This window comes from Manis pentadactyla, chromosome 10 (genome assembly GCF_030020395.1).
Source record: "Manis pentadactyla isolate mManPen7 chromosome 10, mManPen7.hap1, whole genome shotgun sequence".
Classification (NCBI taxonomy): domain Eukaryota; kingdom Metazoa; phylum Chordata; class Mammalia; order Pholidota; family Manidae; genus Manis; species Manis pentadactyla.
In genome coordinates this window covers 45161951-45185414 of record NC_080028.1, presented here as the reverse complement: position 1 = coordinate 45185414, position 23464 = coordinate 45161951, and the positions used below count along the sequence as shown (strand labels likewise).

Below are 23464 nucleotides of genomic sequence, written 5' to 3'. Positions count from 1 at the left end.
AACTGTTCTACTCAAACTATTCCAAAAAATAAAAGAGAAAGGAAAACTTCCAAATTCATTCTACAAGGCCAGTGTCACCATATACCAAAACCAGACAAACCCACTACAAAAAAAAAGCCCACTACATACTAACATCCCTTGTGAACATAGATACAAATATCCACAACAAAATAATAGCAAACCAAATTTAAAAAATATACTGAAAAGGTAATTCATCAAGACTAAGTGGGATTTATTCCGGGGATGCAAGAATGGTTCCATATCCACGAATCATAAATATGATGTACCAAATTAAAAAAAGGAGGGATACACACCATATGATATTCTCAATAGATGCTGAAGAGCATATGAAAAAATTTAACATCCATTCGTGAAAAAAAAACAATCAACAATGTGGGTATAAAAGGAGCATACTTCAATATAATAAAGGCTGTCTATGACAAAACAACAGCTATCATTGTACTCAATAGTGAAAAACTGAAAACTTTCTCTCTAAAATCAGCAAAAAGATAAGATTATCCACTCTCATCATCTCTATTCAATATAGTACTAGACATCTTAGACACATCGATCAGGCAAAGAAAAGAAATAAAATGTATCGAAATTGTAAAGTAAGTAGTAAAATTGTCATTATTTCCAAATGGCATGATACTATATACAGAAAACAAAATAGAAGCCACCAAGAAACTATTAAAATTAATGAATGAATTCAGTAAAGTAACAGAATACAAAATCAATATACAGAAAAATATTATTTCTAAGTACAAATAATGAACAAGCAAAAAGAGAAATCAAGAAAACAATCCCACTTCCAATAGCATCAAAAAGAATAAAATACCTAAGAATGTATCTATCCAAGTAGGTGAGCAATGTATACTTTGAAAAGCATAAAACATTGATGAGACAACAGCATAAAATCAAAGATGACACAAAAATATCCAATGCTCATTGACAGGAAGAATTAAAGTTGTTAAAATGGCCCTACAACCCAAAGCAATACATAGATTCGGTGGAATCCCTATCAAAACACCAATTATATTTTTTACACAGCTAAAGCAAATAATCCTAAAACTTGGTATCACACAAAATCCCAGATAGACAAAGCAGTCTTGAGAAGGAAGAACTAGGCTGGAGGTCACATACATTAATCAAAACAGTATGGTACTGTCACAAAAGCTGACACAATGATTGGTGGAACAGAATAGAGATCCCAGAAGTAAGCCCACACTTAAATGACAAATGAATCTATGACAAAGGAGACAAGAACATAAAAGGGAAAAACACAGTCTTTTCAATAAGTAGTGCTGGGAAAATTGGAAAGCTATGTGCAAAAGAATGAAACTGGGTAACTGTCTTAAACCATACATAAAAATAAATTCAAAATGGATTCAAGGCCAAAATAAAAGCCCCAACACAGTAAAACTCCTAGAGGAAAATATAGGCAGTAAACTCTTGAATATCAACATCAGTAATTTTCTTCTGGAAAGATCTCCCACGGCAATGGAAAGAAACAAAAATAACCAAGTGGGAATAAATCAAACTAAAAAGCTGTGCAGAAAAGGAAACCATCAACAACAAAAAGAAAAGGCAATCTACTGTAGGGGTGAATATATTTGTAAATGACAAAACTAAAATGTGTTGGTTGAAATGTAGATGTGGAAAACAGAAGTTTCAGAAAAGTAGGGAAATATCCATTTACATAATGCTGGCAAGACCATGCTTCTTTCTTAGACTTTCTTCTCAGTGCTCTTTATTTTATAACAGTATAAAACTGGATTTCCCATGGCTCAATTTTCTTCCAATGAACACAACATTTAAAAATTTTAAATTAAATTTCCAATGTGAAAATCTAGTACTTCTTTGAAAGGAATCTTTTGAGGGTGTCATGGAAAGACTGCTTAATTTGTTAATTTACAAGGGTATAAAAGAAGGGGTTCAACAAAGGGGCAACAGACACAATGAGCAGAGAAACAGCCTTATTAATGGACACCTCATCCTTAGCTGAAGAGTTGATATACATAAAAATGCAGCTGCCATAGCTGATGGAAACCACAATCATGTGGGAAGAACAGGTGGAAAAGGCTTTTTTCCTCTGCTGGGAAGAGGGTATTCTTAGAACCGTCCTAATGATGTACATGTAGGACAGAACCACACACATAAGTGTCACAATCAGAGTCAACACAGCACAGAGTATGGCCAGCTGCTCTATGAGCCACGTATCTGTACATGAATTCTTCAGTATTGGAGAAGCGTCACAGACAAAATGGCCAATAACAGAGTCACAGAATTCCAGATTAAGGCTCAAAGAAAGGGGTGGAAGGATGCTCAGTAAGCCAGATGTCCAACAACAGAGGATGAGGTTCCTGCAGTCTCTGCTGTTCATGATGGTCACGTAATGCAGGGGTTTGCAGATGGCCACACAGCATTCATAGGACATCACAGCCAACAGAAAAAATTCTGTTGCTCCAAAGAGGATGACAAAAAATACTTGAATGAAGCAGGCTTTGATGGTAATGACTTTGTTCCCACTTGCTATCATGTACAGGTATGTGTGGACACAGGAAGTTGTGAGTGAGATTTCTAGGGAAGAGAAATTTTGAAGAAAAAAAGACATAACTGTTTTTAAATGAGAATCCAACAAGATGAGAGAAACTATGGTCAGATTTCCAATTACACTAAATGTATATGTGAAAAGCAAAAAGGTAAAGACCAGAATCTCTAGCTGTGTCACTCATCAGTCCAAGGATGATGAACGTCCTCACCGCTGACTGGTTTCCCATCACTAACTTCATCTGCTGCCAGTATTCACATAAAAGTCACAGAAATGGATCTAAGAAACAATGTCAAATAGGACAAAATGAGACCACATCTACCAAAACAAAGCTAAACCAATCACATGAACTTCCTTCTGAAATTTGGTAATAGGGCTTTGTTGAGATACTCCCCTCAACTCCATTGGCATGTGCTGTATGGAAGCAAAATTTATGGGATGTTTCTCGTGAAAATTACTGCTACTGAAATTACTATAAATATTCTATTCTTAAGAAAATAATTGTGTAAGTCCATAATTTGGTTGAGATTTCCCCTGTAAAATCAGGAATCAACTGCTTTTGAGTGATATTTTCATGGGGCATAGAGTCCCTTTGTTCCAAAAGTTTTGTTCCTAAAAGCTAAACTCTAACATTCCTTTTACTTCAAGTTATGGCGCCTGATGAATTGGAAATTTGTAGGACATGGTGCATGTGCCCTGTCTAGACTCTCCAGATCCCTTCTCTAGTGAACTAGGCATTATTTAAAGGTCAAGTCAGATTTCTCCCAGATATTAGTCCTTCACCAGCCCTTTCCCTAAGTTCCTCTATTATTCCTTTATTTCTTTCTTCAGCAAGGAGGCTTTGAGGCATGGTTATTTTAATATAACTTGAAAAAACATGGTTAGAAGCATAAAGAGCTGAAGAATATCAAGACATATTTTGATGTTCCATCCTTCATCACAAGAAGTGTGATACGCATTTCAGTAACACAGAGAGTTTAAGTACATGGTCCTTGGAACAGTTTGTCTAGGCTCAAGTCCTATCTCTGACATCTCAGTCATCTACTGTCTGAGTGACTTTGGTCAAGTACTTTAATCTCTCTGTGCTCTCAGTTTCCTAATCTGTAGAGCAGAGTTAACAGTAATAGTGTCTCACTATCTCATAGGGCTTCTGTGAATTTTAAATGTATAGCATCAATTCCCACCAGGTGCAGACATAGAAATTGAGAGGGTACAGATAAAATGTTAGAAAATGGGTCAATAACCTGGGTGTATGAATCCAAAAGTTTGCACACAGGTGATAATATAAAAGAGGGAAAATAGAAAAAATGGAATGTTTTCCCATGATAGTTGAGATGTAAATGGTGTAAATATATAGGTAGATGCCTGATAGGTAACTGACAGAGAAAAGGAGAGAGGGAGAATAGAGAGAGACATTAAGATGTATTTTCTGTGTGTCAAGCAAAATATTGCACATGAGACTGCACCAACATAATGATGTTTTAAATGAGTGATACCCACTGTACTGATAGGGTGGGCTTGAAAATATCCCATGCCTTACCTTAGACATTCTTTTTGTTTCATCGGGAGGCTATAACTCAAATATATGCTTAGGTGTGCCTCACAGTTGAACAAAACATATTAATAGGATCACCTAAGTCTTTTCTTAGTGCCCCAGAACCTACACTCACCATTTATATCACATGATTTCTGAATTTATAAGAAATACCATTATAAATTAAAATAGGAATATTTCTGTATACTCTTATTCGCTGAAAGGAAGATAATGAAGTTCAAAGAGCAAGAGGACTTAAGAAGATTCTCTGGTTTAGGAAAAAGAGTGGTCTGATTTTCTCTGGAAAAAACAGGTTTTACACTTAGGACCCTGTTTATTTTGTCCATCTGCAACAGAAGTGTGGAAAACTACTGAATAAAAGCGTCCTTGGAGGCTGTGATTCAAGGCCTCTAATGAATTTAAAATATAATTTACTTCACCATGAAAAGATCTGAGCCAATTACCAATGGGGAGAATGTCCTTACATAGACAAAGAAGCAATTATTTCAACCTACTCAGTCCAGCTGTTAAAAGATTCCAATGACAGTTCAGAAACCTGTCCTTATATATTTGTTCACACATGGTTTACACAATGCAAAGAGTAAGACAGCCTTCTTATCTAAAATTACATTAATAAAAAGTTAATATAAAAAATCTAAAAATCGGTATGCAAATGGAAATAATTACAGAAACTGTAATATCCAGAAATAAACATTTTTTTATGTTTGTCCTTACAAATAGTGCACATAGCAATATTTAAGTGTTGTGCTCACTATCCCAAAAGCTCCTAGATTTCTTTGTTCAAGGGCTTTTAGTGTTTAATCTCCATCCCCTCTTAACCTTCCCAGAGCTCAGTGAATGGGGCTGGAGGTTCAAATCCTGTAATGATCTGATCTTTCTGATGACCCACCCCATTCTGAGGCTCTTTAGGGTCCCCACCTTAAGTCCTTTAGAAGCATATACTCCCAGTAATACAAGACAAGTTTACCAATCACCAGATTCCATGAGTTAGGATATCTCTGCCAGGAACAAGAAAGAAACCAAATGTTTCTTTATATATACATGTATGTAACTTTATCCTTCTACATAAATATACACACACAAGGCATATTTATCTACAAGGTGAAATAGCCAGATTCATTCAGTTTAATGATTTTCTCTCAGTAATTAATAGAAGTAGAAAAAAGAAATGATTAAGTAAAACGAATATTTGAGCAATACAACAAACAAGCTAGAATATAGATATATGCAGATAAATGCACCCAAAACCTGAAGACTACAACTTTATTTTGGCTTAACATGTATATGTTTTCTCCATTCAGGAAGCTAAAAGTCCAGGACCAAGGTGCTGATGAGCTGCCTTCTTCAGACACCTCTCTCTCTGCTGACAGAGGGCCATCTCCCTGTGTCTCACGTGGTGTTCCCTCAGTACATATCTGTCCTCATCTCCTCTTCCTACAAGGACGTGGTCATATTGGATTAGGGCCTACCCTAGTGACCTCATTTTAACTCATTACATCTTTAATGACCATGTCTCCTAGTAAAGTCACGTTTAGAGGTACTGGATTTGGATTTCAATATATGAATTTGAGGGGGATATGACTCACATCACAACTGGAACCTAAGGAGTCTAAGGAAATTTACAGGCTGGAGTTGTGTGACATTTTGAATTGCTATCAGGAAATATTTTAATAAGAATAAAAATTATTTAAAAAATAACATGAAATACTTGTTTATTTTTTATTTTCATTCTCTTGCCTTGGGAAACATATCCAGGAAAATTACTAATGCCAGTGCTCGGGAGTTCACTGCTGATGTTTTCTTTAGGAGGTTTATGGTTTCAGGTCCTTTATTTAGGTTTTAATCCTTTGGCATTTATTTTCTGTATGTATATGACCATGGTCCAGTTTCATTCTTTTGCATGTAGCTGTCCAGTTTTCTTGACACCATTTTTTGAAGAAACTGTCTTTTCCAATGGCATATTCTTGCCTCCTTAGTCCATATATCAACTGACCATGTAAGTGTGGGTTTATTACACACTTTTGATTAGTATTCCAATCAAATGAATAGAGCTTCTTAGTATAGCATGAAATCAGTTAGTATAATACCTTCAGCTTTATTCTTTCTTAAGATTGCTTTGGCTACTTGGGCCTTTGGTATTTCCAGACAAATTTCAGGATTATTTACTCCAGTTGTGTGAAAAATGCCATTGGTATAATAGTAGGGATTGCAATGTATCTGTAGATTTGAGAAATATGGCCATTTAACAATATTATTTCTTCCTATCCATGGACATGGAATATCCATCCATTTATTTGTATTATCTTCTGTTTATTTCAATATCATGGTTTTCAGGTATAGCTGAGATACGGAAGAAATCTTAGTGTACATCAATAAGTGAATGTATAAAGAAGATGTGGTCCATATAGATAGTGGAATGTTATTGGGCCATTTAAAATAGTGAAATCTTGCCCCTTTTTACCACATGTGTGGATATGGAGGGTATAATGCTAAGTGAAGGAAGTCAGATAGAAAGACAAGACCATATATTTCACTTATATGTGGAATCTAAAACAAACCAACAAAAAAACAGTATGTTGCAGGAACTGCAGGAACGACAAACAAGGAGTCAGGACACCAAAAAGTTTGGCGAGAAGCAGCATTTATCAGTGCCAGCACTGGTTGAGAAGATTCATGTCCAAAGGCTGAGCCCCAAGCACAGCCGGGCCATGACTTTTATACATTCACTACAAGGGTAAAGGAGAGTCAGCCCCCAAGAATGTTGCAGTTGGAGTTGTTAGTGTACTGCAGGTTCAGCCAGAATGCTAGTTACGTTTTAACCTATCTCAATAAAGGATATCCAGATACTCTATTATAAACTAAACTGCCTACATGACAATGATCAACGAGCTGTTCCATATCACTGGGTCCCGGTGGGAGGCACATTGTTACATTGCTTTAAACTCAAGCACCCTGGTATTCATCTGCATTCTTAAAGCCTTAAAGAAACATTGTCCCTTTTCTTGGCTTGGCGTCCTACCACAAGTAGGCTCATACGTACAGAGAAAAAACTGCTGCTAACTATGGGAGCAGGGGGAGGGACCAAAGAAGCAAAGAGGACAAAAAGGTATACACTTGCAATTATAAAATAAATAACTCACATGGATGAAAAATACAGCATAGGAAATGTAGTCAATAATATGTTAAACCTTTGGTGATGGTAACTACACTTCTTGTGGTGTGCATTTTATAAAGTATATAATTACTGAATCATTATACTGTATATCAGAAACCAATATCATATTGCATATCAACTATATTTCAATAAGGCATAAAGATAGAAAATTAATATTCTGATTTTTTAAAGAATAATGAAAAACATGTAATGTATCCACTGCTCAGCTTAAAAATTTTTTAACATTTTTAGTATGTAAGTCCCTATGTAACCTTCCCAGTCAAGATCTCTTCCCAACTCCAGTGGTATCCATATCTACAATTTAGCATTGCTGGTTTCTCTGTTTTCCTTTATACTTTTAGCACATACCCATACAACCTCAAACAATACATAGCAGTTTTTGTTTAAATCTTTACATAAATGGCATTACAATATGCTTTATCCCAATTTATATTACTGTGGAAAAATACACATAATATACAATTTGTCATATTAGCCATTTTCAAATGCACATTTCATAGTTTTAGATACATTCATAAAGTAGTGGAACCATCACCGCCATTCATCTCTACAACTTTTAATTTTACAAAATCCAAACTATATACGCACTAAACAATTAATCCCCCTTATGTCAGCCTCCAGACACTGACAGCCCCAAACCTGCTTTCCATTTTTAAGACTGAGAGTGATACGAGCACAGCATGATTTCCCTTTCTCTAAGCTTCTTGACACAGCCTAATATACTTGTTTCATCCATGTTGTAGCTGTTATGTCAGAACTTCATTCTTTTCTTGTCTATATTTTACCATGGTTTTTAAAAACAAGAAAAGTTTTCATATTACAAAACAGGATAGACAGAAATTAATTATCTGAATGCAACTCAAATGATAGGCATTAAAATACTATATTAGAAAGGAAAGGGTGAACATTCTGACAAATACAGTACATATTTAATTTAAAAAAATGCATAAATGTTAATCACCATATAGACACATTAAAATTGAGGAATGATTAATAAAATAGGTATAAAATTTAATGAACAGTTATTATTCTTTAATTCATTTCCAAAGATGAAAGCTAAAATATTCATAGAAACAGTAACATCCAGAAATAAACATTTATGCTCATTGGATTGTATAAGTGAAATCACTGCATTTTATTTATGTGATTTGCACCTCAATTAAAAAACGTACTAAGACTCTGAAAACCAAGGAACTTAGAAACTCAAAAGACTCCATCCGGTATATTGAAAGAACCCCTGAATGTCTACAAAGAAAAGGCAACCCAATAAGCATTTCACCAATGACTTGAAATGCCAATTAAAAAAAGAGCAAAGACAATGGTCAGTAAACATACAAGATGGTGTTCAGCATAGTTATTAATCAAGGAAATCCAGACTCAAACAACAGTGAGAGAGGAGGCGGGCCCAAGATGGCAGCATAGATATGCCTGTAACTACATGCTTACACACACACACACACTGAATCTATACCTACACACAGAGCAATTCACCCTGAGGAAGAACTGAGGACTGAATGAACATTTGCAAAATAAGGGATAAAAAGAACATGTAAACAATTGCAGTATAAACAGAGACATGGTAATGGGGGGAGCCCTACACCCAAATCAGTACTGCATAGGGAGGTATACCACTGAGAGACAAGAACAGAGATGCAACATCTCTGGACACAGAAAAATGATGTGATTTAAAGAGCTTAAAGGGCAACCATACTATTTGAGAAGAAAACTAATTTTCAGAACTAAAGCACCTGCCAAACCAAGAGGAAAGTGCTAGAACACTCTACGAGATGAGAGGTACTGATGACTGCCATTGTTTATGTCCCACTTGCATATAGGTAGGTAAGAAGGGAGTAGGGTGAGCACCTGAGTTTACATTTCCCCCACATACTGAAGTGTGGATGGGAGCAGCATCAGGGCACACATACCAGCTAGAGACTTGAACAGTGTGGAGTCCTAGAACCTGCCTGCATCAAAAAAATATTCCAGAGATCCACAAATCCTGCCAAGTTGGAACAAGTGTGGTGCCCAAAGATTCATCCATCCCAAGCCCCTTCCATCCCCAGCCACCCTGTCAGTGCCACTCTGACGAGGACACAACCAGGACATTCTGAACCATGCTTCACCACCACAAGTTGCCCCAACAGGGAGGCCCAGGCTGGGTGAAACACAAAGAGTCCACAGGGACACACATGCTTCACCTTCCACGCATCCAATGAGGCACCAGTTGATGACAACCTAGGAGATGTCTGGAATGTGCTTCTCTAAAGAGAGACACATTTCCAGCAAGATCTCAGCCTGATGTCCTTAAGAGACCCCTTTCCTGCATATCTCTTATTCTGGCTGTCCCATGAGCATAGCACCAGCTGGGGCATAGCTGAGATGTCCTCAGCTCACAAGATACAAGCCCTGACATTGACCCATGACCACCTGTCCTCCAGCTAGCTGCCTAAAACTGATAGTCACACACAGTCTTCCAAGGAGAAGTTCCTACATAACACTGTGCCTGCAAGACTGGAAGAGCAAGCCCATTCACTTAACCTACAGAACAAACACAGAAAGCCAAAAAAATGAAGAGACAGAGGAATATGCTTGAAACAAAGGAACATGACAAAGCTTCAGGAAAAGAACTAAATGAAACAAAGTTAAGGAATTTACAGAATAAAGAGTTTAAAGTAATGTTGAGAGAAGAGTGAATGAACTCAGGGAGGATTTCAACAAAGAGATGAAAAATATAAAAAAGAAAAAATCAGCGATGAAAAGAATACAATATGAATTATGAATTGAAAAATACACTAGAAGGAATCAATAGCAGATCAGAAAATGAAAAAAAAAGGATCAGCAGTTTGGAAGACAGAATAATAGAAAGTACTCAAGGTAAACAGCAGAATGAAGAAAGTAGAAAGAGAAATGAGGGTAAATTAACGGACCTCTTAGACAAGAACAAACATCCCAACATGCATTATTGGAGTCCCAGAAGAGAGAAAGACAGGAACGGAAAACTTTCCTAAAAGAATTAGTCGGCAAACCCTTCCCTAACTTGGGGGAAGAAACAAACATCCAGACCCAGGGAGCAAATGTAGCCCCAACAAGATGAACCAGAAAACGTACACAGGAAGAGACATAATGATTTAAATATCCAAAATCAAAGACAAAGATGGAGATTTAAAACTAGCAAGAGAAAAGCAGAGTTACAAAAAAGGGAAACCCTGTAAGGCTATCATAAGATTTTTTAAAATTGTGGTATAGTTGATATGCAATATTATATTGGCTTCAAGTATACAACACAGTGTTTCAGCAGTTACACACATTACTAAATCATCATCCCCATTAGTGCAGTTACTATCTGTCAGTAGAGAAAGATGTTAGAGAACCTTTGGATATATTCTCCAGGCTTCCGTTATCAACTTATATTAAGACTTGTAGTCCTTTATCTCCTTCATCCTCCTTGCCCACCCACCACAACCACTCCCCATGATAACAAGCAGTCTGTTTTCAGTGTCTTTGATTTCACTGCTCTTTAGTCCATTTTGTTTTGTGAAAATAAGTGAAATTATATGTATTTGTCTTTCTCCACCTGGCTTATTGCATTTATTATAATACCTTCTAGGTTGAGCCATGTTTTTGCAAATGGCAGGATTTCTTCCTATTTTTGGCTGAATAGTATTCCATTGTATATATGCACCACATCTTCTTTATCCACTTACCTATTGATGGACACTGCTTCCATATCATGGTTATTGTAAATAATGTGGCAATAAACATAGGGTACAAATATCTTTTTGAATAAGGGATTTGTTTTCCTCTGGTAAATTCTTACAACTTGTGACAACTGGTCCTATGGTATTTCTGGTTTTAGTTTTATGAGGAAACTCCATACTGCTTTACATAGTGGCTGCACGAATTTACATTACCACCGACAGTGTAGGAGGGTTCCCTTTTCTCCACTTCCTCACCAACACTTGTATTTCTTGTCTTTTGCATAGTGCCCATTCTAACTAATGTGAGGTAATATCTCATTGTGGTTTTGTTTTGTATTCACTTGATGATTAGCAATGTGGATCATCTTTAAATATACTTGTTGGCCACCTGTATGTCTTTTTTGGAAAAAGACTCATATGAATTCTTTATGTGTTTTGGATGTTAACCTCTTATTGGATCAATCATTTACAAATATATTCTCCCATACTGTAGGCTGCCTTTTTGTTCTGTTGATGGCATCCTATACTTCACAGATTTTAATTTGATATAGTTCTACTTGTTCACTTTACATTTTGTTTTCATGCAGAAGTATATGTGTCCAGGAAAAAATTAATCATGCTTGTAGTCAAGAGATTTTTGCCTGTCTTCTTCTAAAAGATTTATGGTTTTGTTACTTACATTCAGGTCATTTATTTATTTTGAGTTTACTTTTGTGTATTGGGTTAGACAGTGCAATTCAGCAGCTGTCCAGTTGTAACTGTGGGGAGAAAATCCTGGGTTAAAAATATCTTTGAAACTGAAATCAGTCAAAGTAAAAAATCATTATTTAAGAAACCTGTTTATTACTTACAATCAGTCATCCCATCTCTCTCAACCAGGCTGTAGCAGAAGAGAGAACTCCACCCAACCTCTCCAGTGTAGATAAGCCCTCCCATGTCCTTGTAATTACTTAATGATATGCAAATGACTACACTCTCCACCCCTTGGAAACACCTATCTATATGCAGATGTACTAAAGCCTGGTGAGAGACTCTGGAAATATTGCAATTTTACCCACACCAGTTTTCACAACACCATTTATTGAAGAGACTGCCTTTCTCTGTTGTATATTATCCTCCTTTATCATATATTAATTGACCATATTTGTGTGGGTTTATATCAGGACTCTCTTTTCTGTTCCATTGATCTATGGCTCTGGTCTTGGGCCAGAGCCATGCTGTTTTGATTACTGTAGTGTTGTAGCACACCTGGAAGTCAGGAAGTGTAATAGCCCAGTGTTGTTCTTCTTTCTCAATATTGTTTTGGCTCTTCAGTGTCTTTTGTGGTTCCATATGAATTTTAGAAGCATTTTTTCTAGTTCACTGAAGAAGGCTGTTGGTGTTTTTATATGGATTGCATTGAATCTGTAAAATGCTTTGGGCAGGATGGTCATTTTGCAATATTATTTCTTCCTATCCACGAGAGTAGGATGTATTTCCATTTATTTGTGTCTTATATTTATTTCATTATCAGGAATTATGCTTGTGTCTTTTAGTTTTTAGGTTACAGGTCTTCTACCTCCTTATTAGGTTAATTCCAATGTATTTTATTATTTTTGACGCAATTATAACTGGAAATGCTTTCCTGATTTCTATTTCTGCTATTTTGCTTTAAGTGAATAGGATTACAGATTCCTGTGTGTTAATTTTGTATCTTGCAACTTTGCTGAATCCAGTTATAAGTTCTAATATTTTTCTGGTGATGTCTTTAGGGTTTTCTATATATATTATCATTCCATCTGCCAATAGTGACAGTTTAACTTCTTTCTAAACAATTTGGATGTGTTTTATCTCTTTATTGTGTCTGATTGCCATCGCTAGGACCTGCAGTACTATACTGAATAAAAGTGATGAGAGTGGACAACCTTGTCTTCTTCATGCTCTTAGAAGAAAAACTTTCAGTTTTTTGCCACTGACTGATGTTAGCTGTGGGTTTGTCATACATGGCTTGTATTATCTTCAGCTATGTACCCTCTACTCCCATTTTGTTTTTATGAGTATTTTTATGGATGGATGTTGAATTTTGTCAAATGATTTTTCAGTATCTATTGAGATGATCATATGGTTTGTATCCTTCTGTTTGTTAATGTGGTATATCACAGTGATTGACTTATGAATTTTGTACCATCATTTCATCCCTGGAATAAATCCCACTTGGCCATAATGGATGATCCTGTTGACATATTATTGAATTTGGTTTGCTAAGATTTTGTTGAGGATTTTTGCATCAATATTCATCAGGAATATTGGTCTATAATTTTCTATTTTTGTAATGTCTTTGCCTTGTTTTGTTATTAGAGTGATGCTGGTATCATAGAATAAGTTTGGAAGTATGCCCTCCTCTTCCACTTTTTGGAATACTTAAAGAAGCATAGGTATTATCTCTTCTTTAAAGGTTTTGTAGAATTCAGCTGTGAAGCCATCTGGTTGTGGAATTTTGTTTCTTGGGAGTGTTTTTATTACCATTTAATTTCATTATTGTTCAGATTTTCTGTTTCACCTTGTTTCAGTCTTGGAATGTTGTACTTTTCTAGGAATTTATCTATTTCTTCCAGGTTGTCCAATTTATTTTCATATATCTTTTCTAGACTTCTTTAGTAAGTATTTCTACTTATGTTATATTGGTTTTAAATATTCCTTTTTAATTTCTGATTTTGAGTCCTCTCCCTTTTTTCTTGATAAGTCTAGCTATGAGTTTGTCTATTTTGTTTATCTTCTCAACCAGCCCTAGGCTTCACTGATATTTTCTATTCTTCTATTCTAACCCATAGTATTTTTTTCTCCTGTTGTGTTTCTTATGTTCCTCCTACTAACATTGGGTTTTCTTTGTTCATATTTTTCTAGTTCCTTTAGTTGTTAATTTGGGCTGTTTATTAGGAATTATGCTTGTTTCTTGGTAGACCTGTATTGGTACGTATTTCCTTCTTAAAACTGCTTCGTAGTGTCCCACATATTTTGAACTGTTGTATTTTTGTTTTCATTAATCTCCATGTATTGCTTAATTTCCTTTGTGATTTGTTCATTAATCCACTGATTATTGAAAACCATATTGTTTAGCCTCCAGGTATTTGTCAATTTTTTGTTTTCTTTGTGTAATTTATTTCTAGTTTCATACCATTGTGACCTGAAAAGATGCTTCTTACAACTTCAATCTTCTTTAATTTTTTGAGACTCTATATTTGTGTCCTAATATGTGATCTATTCTGGATAAGTTCCATGTGCATTTGAGAAAACATGTGTATCCTGCTGCTTTTGGTGGAGTGTTTGGCAGTTGTCTGTTAGGTCTCTCTGTTCTAATGTGTCATGTTTGTTCTAATGTGTTGTTCAGTGCCTCTGTGTCCTTACTTATTTTCTGTCTGGTTGATCTGTCCTTTGGAGTGAGTGGTGTGTTGAAGTCTCCTAGAACAAATGCATTGCACTCTATTTCCTCCTTTAATTCTGTTAGTATTTGTTTCACATATGTTGGTGTTCCTGTATTGGGTGCATATATATTTATAATGGTTATATCCTCTTGTTGGACTGACCCCTTTATCGTTCTGTAATGTCCTTCTTTATCTCTTTTTACTTTCTTTGTTTTGAAGTCTATTTTTTCTGATACAAGTACTGCAACACCTGCTTTTTTCTCCTATTGTGTGCATGAAATATCTTTTTCCATCCCTTCACTTTTTGTCTGTGGAAATCTTTGGGTTTGAGGTGAGTCTCTTGTAAGCAGCATATAGATGGATCTTCCTTTTTTATCCATTCTATTACTCTGTGTCTTTTGATTGGTGCATTCAGTCCATTTACATTTAGGGTGATTATTGAATACATGTATTTATTGCCTTGCAGGCTTTTGATCATGGTTACCAAAGGTTCAGGGGTAGTTTCCTTTCTATCTAACAATCTAACTTAACTCACTTATTATGCTATTATAGCACAGCCTGATGATTATTTTCTCTCTCCCTTTTTTTATTTCCTCCTCCACTCTTTACATGTTAGGTGTCACATTCTGCACTCCTGGTGTATCCCTTGAGTGACGTTGTGTTTAGCTAATTCAATTTTGTATTTGGTTAGTATTTAATTGGTCTACTTCCTTTGCTGTGGTTGAATTTTCTCTGAACAGGTATTTAGTCTTAGGTACACTTCCATCTACAGCAGTCCCTTTAAAATACCCTGCAGAGATGCTTTGTGGGAGGTAAATTCCCTCAGTTTTTGCTTATCTGGGAATTGTTTAATCTCTCCTTCAAATTTAAATGATAATCCTGCCAGATAGAGTATCCTTGGTTCTAGGCCCTTCTATTTCATTGCATTGAATATATCATGCCATTCCCTTCTGGCCTGTAAAGTTTCTTCTGAGAAGTCTGATGATAGCCTAATGGGTTTTCCTTTGTAGATTATCTTTTTTCCATCTATGGCTGCTTTTAATACTCTGTCCTAGTTTAGATCTTTGCCACTTTAATTATTATAGGTCTTGGTGTTGTCCTCCTTGGGTCCCTTGTGTTGGGAGATCTGTGGACTTCCCAGATTGGGTAAATTTTCAGCAGTTATTTCTTCAAAGACACTTTCTATCCCTTTTTCTCTCTTCTTCTTCTTCTAGCACCCCTATAATGTGCATGTTGGTCTGTTTGGATTGGTCACACATTTCTCTTAATATTATTTCATTCATACAGGTCCCTTTATCTCTCTCTGCCTCAGCTTCTCTGTTTTCCTGTCCTCTGATTTATATTCCATTAATTGTCCCCTCCACCTCTTCTAATATGCTTTTAAATCCCAACATTGTTTGTTACATTTCAGTTATCTCCCTCCTGAAATCGTCCCTTAGCTCTTGAATATTTTTCTGTAGCTCCATCAGCATGCTTATGACTTTCATTTTGAATTCTTTTTCAGGAATATTGGTGATTTCAGTTTCACCAACCTATCTCTCTGGTGTTTGAGGGATTTTGGTTTGAACAAGGTTCTTCTGCCTTTTCACAGTCCTGGAGCAATGGAAATGGTCATAGGTGAGTGGTGCTGGTGTCAGCTGGGAGAAAAAGTCCCTTCCTGCTTATCAGCCACTGTGCCTGTATCCACTGTCTGTGCTGGTTGGCCACATGCATGGAGCAGCCTCTGGGTTAATCTCCTAAGCTTCCATGGGTGGGGCAGCTCACAGGAGGGCTTAAGATGATGGCAGGGCTAGCAGTCAAGGGGTGTGGTGCATGTGTCCACCCCGAGGACAAAGCCCTTTCCTGCCTCCCAGGGGCAGGATTTCTTTCAGGGCTCTGCAGAAACAATGTTACTGACTATGACCCCTTTCCTTTCCCACAATAAATTAGACCAGTTGATCCTTAGCTTTAAACCCTTGTTCTTTGAAGCATAGGGAGACAGTATATTATATTTATGAATCATGGACTTTGTGATCAGGCAAAGATAACTTCAACTGTAAACTTTACCTCTTAGTAAACATATGGACTTGAAAAAATTATTTACTTTCCTAACTTTCAACTTCTCAACTTTTCATCTGTAGAATGGGGACAGTCATATAACCTACCCATAAGTGTTCTCATAAAGATTATAGCAGACAACATATACAGACTACTTAGCACAGGACAAGGGCAAGGTGGAAAAGTTCAATATTATTTACCTAACTATAACACTAATTAGGCTTCATGTAACATTAGAGAGTCCCACATTTATACTACCCCAAATATATGATAGAGTACTGAACAGAGAAAATATTTTATAAAATTTTATTTATTGAATGAAAGCAAAAAGAAGTCATGTTATAAAATTATAATCCTGCTCTATTTGTTTCAATTTTTGTTTTGAGTTGAATAGTAATAGCAACTGGACTTTATTTTTAATAAAAATTGTAGATATTTAAATTGTATAACATAATGATTTGATATATATATATATATATATATATATATACACACACACATACACATACACATCTTGAAACATCACTACAGTCAAGCTACTTAACCTAACTCCTCATAATTACCTTTGTGTATGTGTGTGTGTGTGTGTGTGTGTGTGGTGAAAATATCTGAAGTCTTCCAATATTCAGTACAGCATCACTAACTATAGTCATGTTGTACATTAGATCTCTAGGCTTATACACCCTACAGAACTACAACATTGTACACTTTCACGAACATGGTCAGGAACTGACTGACTTAAGTCAAAAATGAGAAAACAAATTCCCCTCATTATTTGCGATGTCTCATATGAAGAGTGGACACCGGAGGAATAAGCTGCTTAGACTAGAGACAGGGCTGTTTCCTCTCTCTTCCTTGAGATGAAGTCCATCCTGGCTGTCCTTGGGGAATTCTGAGCAGACTGAATGTGGGGAAAATAGAACTCCCTAACCAAGATCCCACCTAGTCTTTATAACATCCATTGTGTATATAATAAGATCATGTTTGCACATTTTTTATGGGATGTTTACCGGCAGCAGAGCCATTGCTCAGTCACAGGATTGCCAGTCGGGGGTAGAGGTGAAGGGGTATCATTCATTGTATCCTCCTCTCTATTCCTGGAAAGTAAGCGGTCAGGTGCCCACCAGTCCCTGGGGACCCACCCACCGATGTCCAGCCAGAGCAGGAGGGGGAGAAGCACACTGGGGAGAGAGAGCTGACAGCCAGGGTTTGGAGGGAGGAGAGATTGAGCTGTGAAAATAACATTTTCATTTACAACCTCTGGCCCTTGTTTTCCTTCAGTCTCACCAGATCATAGATAACTTGTCATGGGCAGGGAACCCCTTCCTCCCAAGGCTAAACTGAAATAGCCCACACATGTGAAAAGAGTCAAGCCTTCTGCTTTTCATCTTAATGTTTTGCACATGACCTATTGTGGCATCTTCCTGTCTCCAAAGACACACTCCTCTGTGATATATGTTTAAAATTTTTATTTGAAAGAGTTCATTCAAATCCATTACACTGTAGATTAATTAATGACTATTGAACTTGGCACTGAAGGGAATCTTTTGTTTTTTCAGTCACTTGATTCCTCCACACCTCTTGCAGACTCCAAGGATATAGCTATTGGTGTTCTTTTAAAAGTAAAATTCAGTGGGAGACCTGGTTCCCTGTTCAGAAAGATAAATATCCATTTACCAAACTGGAAAGAGTTCCTATCAGTTTCTACCATGTCTATCTTCTCAGTTAACCAGAATATATGAACATTTTTCCAATTGATAGAGTGGAGCAATATATTTGGAATTTGGTTCTTTTAAATTTCTTAAGAAGAAATGTGACTGGGCATTAATGGACGTTGGTCACTGAGGAGAACTTACAGAATTTCTGTGCCCAGTAGTGTGGGGGTGCACAAAAATAATGTGACAAGATCTACACTGACTTGTTCTAGTTACCCACATCTACTCAGCTTTGAGTCACACTCAGGATCTTTGTGATTCAACTGTACTCAGAAGCAATGAAAGTCTATCAGAGAGGTGAGTGTAATGAAGTGGGTTCTGACAGATATTCATGCCCTAGAAACTAAGAGAATCAAATTTAGGTTCCAAGTAATGTTGACAGTTATCCAGAAAAGGAATCAACAGATAAATATGAGATTTTACCTTGTTCTGTGATATATGACCTGATTTTGAATACTGTCACAAAGGGAAAAAAGGTAAGAATAGAAACAAAGGATTTATAGAAGATACAGTCACCAGTGAAAGATCCTGAGAAAGCCCTTTCTCCTCAATTCATTGAAAATGTCTCCCCAATGTTCTCCTCTATACAATTTTTAACTCCAAGCTGAAAATCTAACCCTTTTTAATATTTTACAATGTTTTTGCTGAATTGTGTAAACACGGTACGTTATTGGTCAATAAGACATTTGTATGCTATAGTGCAAGAATTTACTAATTTCTTTTCCAGGTGACATTGAGATATGAAGAAAAATTAAACACTGACAGAAAAATGTAAGAACACTTTCAGGGCTCAGGGCACACATAGTCTAGGGTAATGAATACTTGGGAAGGTGTCCTATGAGGGCATTTGAAGCCTGGATCAAAAGTAACAGATGAAATTATGTAGATACGATGGGAAGAATCAGGGCCCAGAGTCTAGAGTCCAGAGACATGACCTCCCCTCTAGCATGTGGCATCCTGTGATCAGTGTCTCAGTGGCTCTGCATTACCTGGGCTGGCACCAGCTTGCAGATGACAAGAGCAAGGGTCCATGCCCCCTTTCCTCTAATGCTGTTTCAGAACCAGGGAAGTGGCTATACAGTGCCTCTATACACAGTCCATCCCCAACTGGGGAGGTAAAAACCATGTTTCCCCAGACTCAGGGGAAGCACACTTCAAGGCTATTTGTGGGAACTATTTTCCAAAAACCAAGTGAAAACCATTCTTACAAGAATCTAATTGGAGTATTCCGGGAAGATCCTGTTCCATTTAAATGATGGGAGAAATCAGGAGGTCTGGAGATAATGATTTCAGATGGGAAATGTTTGAATAGCTACAATGTCATTAATTATAGATTGTTGAAATGGAATTGTTTTCCTGCTAAGCTAACTGACAGATAACTTTGGTCAGGTAGGACAAAGTGGTATCGTATTAAATATAAGTTTGGATATCTACTCAAAAAATAGGGGAAACAAGAGTAGGGAGAAATCCATGATCTATTTCCTCTCCATTTGCCAAAACATGAAAAGCCTATGCATGGGTGAACAAACAAGTGAAAAGGCATTATTTTGAAATATTTAAGAAGTAATTCTCTAGAAATAAACTGTTTGTTTTCAAATCCCTGCCTTCCTATATGCTAGATGGATAATCTTACATTGATAAGTTTTATTTTCCCAAACTTATGAGCCACAGGTTTCTCATTTGTAAAATGTGGATTATGACACTGCATCCCTCGGAGAGCTGATGTGAGGATTAGTTGAGATAAAAGTATTTAGCACAATATCTGGCACATAGTAAGTGTTTGAGGAATGTCAGCCGTTTTCCTAATAAGATTTGACAATTTGAAGGGAGAATAAAATGGATTTCCTTACACAGAAGCATCTCTTACATTATTAAACTTCATCATCCGAAATGTATTTTTCAATTTAAAGCAAAATATCTCTAGGATTGAAGGTTTAAAGTTATTTCTAGCTTTTGAAATACTAGTAGCTTTTCAAATTCTACAATATAAGGAAACTGACAGCAGCTCTCTGAATAACAAGACATATTCACTTAAGTGGGTGACCTTTCATACAGTAAGTTCCTCACTTACTAAGTTTTCCCAAAGTGTGGAAAAAAAAGAACAGATATAGGTACACTAGTTATTAAAGAAATCAGAGAATATACTAGAGTTAGAAAACTGGAGAAAAAAATAACTCTTATAATTTTTTCCCACATTTGTACAGCAAAGATAATATGTACTTAGGAATCAGGACACATTTCATTATCCTGCCACTAGAAGCCTGCCACTAATAAGACAGCCAAATATACTGTTTATGTAATAGTAATTTCCAAACATCTGTTCTGACCTTCCAAATAAGTAGGTTGAACAGTATGGTCTATAACATCTTCCTTTTGCAGATAAGTGACAAGATGGAAATAGGTAAATTTTATTTCACTTAAGGTGTAACTAGATAATTTATTTTCACATGTAAAATGTTTGGTGCTTTATTTATTTAACAAAATTTCTTGAACTCTTACTGAGTGCCAGACATGCTGCTTGGCAGTTCATCGAGAGTAATGAACAAAACACACATGAACTGTGTCCTTATGGGCCTGGCAGTCCACTAAGGGGAAAATATCACCAAGTTAAAAAGAAAACACATAATTGTAAAGTCTAAGGCAGTGCCATAAGAAAAACAGAGCCCAGTACTGAAACCCCAAGTTCACAGAAGATCTGTCTTTGAGAGCATAAGGCCTCATCTCTGAGGAGGTCATAATTACAGTGAGACCTAAAAATTTATAAAGAATGGACATATGAGAAGGTGGAGGAACTGAAAAGGCCTCAGCAAATGGAACTTGCTGAATGATAGAAATACTAGGAAAGGCTGAGGTTGGACAGATGTGCAGGGGCCAGATCACAGGGGAATCTGCAGGACAAAGTAGAGGATTTCCGTTTTATCCCAGTTCAGGAAGCCGTTGAAGGCCTTGACTGAGGAAGGGAAACGTTATCACTCCGTGTATTTATTTGCAAGAGCACTTTGGTTTTCGTGCACATCATGCTTTGTTTTGTTTCCTCCAGTTTTGAAAGTGAAGTGAGTAGGAAGGTGACAGTTAATTTAAAGACAAATTTGGCTGTGGACTCAGAAAGGTCAGAGACTAATAGGAGAAGCAGCTTTAGGAATGTTACATTTCTCATTATGATCTACTCTACATTCCACTAAAAAAGGTTTCATAGTACTTAACAGTGGAAGGTTTATCAGCTTTAATTCTAAAATCTTGTATATAAGAATAGCAAGCCCTTACAGTGTGCTTACTCTATGGCAGACAATATTCCTAGTGGGTTTGAATGTATTAATTCATTTACTCTCTTTAACAACTGTATGAAAAAAGTTCTATTATCCTCCATGGTTTGTTTATAGAGAAATTGATACACAAAGCTTAATAATTTGGCTCAAGTCAATGTGCTGAAGGAATCATAATCTGCACTGAACACTCAGCTCCAGACTCCATGCCCCAAACCAGTGGGTCACGCTGACCCCTGCAGCTGGGATGGGTCTCATGATACTGGTTTTGTTTCTGTTTTTTTACTGACTAATAATCCACTGAAAGGGTTTTATTCCCAGGTTTTGTTTTGGGGTTTTTGATTGTTTGCATAATCAAGGAATCCTTGTAGTATAGACATCATTAGTATAATGATAAAAATGCTTACCCCAGTTTTATGCTCATACTATTGTCTGAATCATGAAGTAATATGAGTTACCAACACAATCACATTATCGAATGAAGTGATATTTGCTTTCTTGGAACTCTCACTCTCCTCCCACTTTCAGTCCATCTGGACACTCTTCACTTCCAAATTGTACCTTATTTTTACCAACAGAACATGCAGAAGTCAGAGGTCAGTGATGAAAAATTACACAGTGTTAACAACTTTCATCCTGGTAGGACTGACAGATGACCCAAATCTACAGATTCTGCTCTTCCTCTTTCTGTTCATCACCTACCTGCTGAGTGTAATTGGGAACCTGACCATCATCACCCTCACCTTTGTAGATCTCCACCTTAAAACTCCTATGTACTTCTTTCTCTGCAACTTCTCCATTTTAGAAGTCTCTTTCACCACTGTCTCTATTCCCAAATACCTGTATACCCTTGCTACTGGGGACAATACAATTACCTATAATACTTGTGCCACTCAGTTATTTTTCATTATCGTTCTGGGTGTGACTGAGTTATTTCTCCTGACTGCCATGTCCTATGACCACTATGTGGCCATCTGGAAACCCCTGCATTACATGAGCATCATGAACAGTAGGATCTGTACCATGTTCCTAACAGGCTGTTACCTGTCAGCTCTGATGATTGTCTTCCCACCCTGTATCATGGTCTCTGGGCTCTAGTTTTGTGACTCCAATGTCATAGATCACTTTGCCTGTGATGCTGCTCCCGTCCTGAAGATCTCCTGCTCTGACACAGAGTTCATAGAGTGATTTGTGTTGGTCATAGCTGTGCTGACACTCACTGGCAATTTGATGTGTGTGACCATGTCCTACACACACATCAGAACCATCCTCAGATTCCCTTCTGCCCAGCAAAGGAAGAAGGCTTTTTCTACCTGCTCTTCCCATATCATTGTTGTTTCTATCACTTACGGCAGCTGCTTCTTTATGTATATCAGACCACCTGCCAAAGAACTGGTTTCTCTGAATAAGATGGTGTCAGTACTCATGACTTCAGTTGCCCCAGTAATGAATCCCTTCATTTATACTCTGAGGAACAAGCAAGTGATACAAGCTTTCAAAGACGTGATCAGAAGGGTTGTATTTATCTCAAAGAATTGAAGGACTAGTGAATTTAAAAGGTCAAAAGGTAAAAAACTCTCATTCTAATTTTAATGGTTTTATTGAGATATAATTTAAATTTCGTCTAAGTCACCATTTGTAAGTGCACTATCGAATAAATTCTAGTAAATTAATAGAACTGTGTGGCAAACACCACAATCCAGTTTTAGAATTTTTCCATCACCCCCCAAACATTTTCCTAATGGCCACAGGCAGTCATTCAACACTTCCATCCTGTAGCTCAGTAAAACCACTGATCTGTTTTCTGTCTCTAAAAATTTGCTTTTTCTGGACATATTATATAAATGGAAACATATGTAGAATTTTGTGCCTATCTTCCTTAATTTTGCATAATGTTTTTGAGGTTCACCCATGTTGCAACATTTATCAGTAGCTTAATCTTTTTTCCAACAAAGGATATTCCATCGTATGTATATACTGCATTTTTTTTATTGATTCATTAGTTGATGGACAGTTGAATTGCTTCTGTATGATAGTAAGAGATACATCTTCATTTCATTGTACCTACA

The 23464-nt window shown here is 36.7% G+C and overlaps 1 protein-coding gene and 1 pseudogene across 1 annotated transcript; one reads left to right on the top strand and one right to left on the bottom strand.

The window, feature by feature from the left end:
• Positions 1-1906: 1906 nt before the first annotated feature.
• Positions 1907-2539, bottom strand: LOC130679302 (olfactory receptor 6C2-like). The gene has a single exon (XM_057487914.1). It carries the CDS (start codon positions 2537-2539, stop codon positions 1907-1909), a length of 633 nt encoding a protein of 210 aa, XP_057343897.1.
• Positions 2540-21998: 19459 nt separating this feature from the next.
• LOC118936173 (olfactory receptor 6C2-like) lies at positions 21999-22934 on the top strand (annotated as a pseudogene).
• The last annotated feature ends 530 nt before the right edge of the window (positions 22935-23464 follow it).

Bases quoted from the DNA above. Each gene is read 5' to 3' on its own strand.
- LOC130679302 (XM_057487914.1), bottom strand. From the start codon at position 2,539: ATGATAGCAAGTGGGAACAAAGTCATTACCATCAAAGCCTGCTTCATT.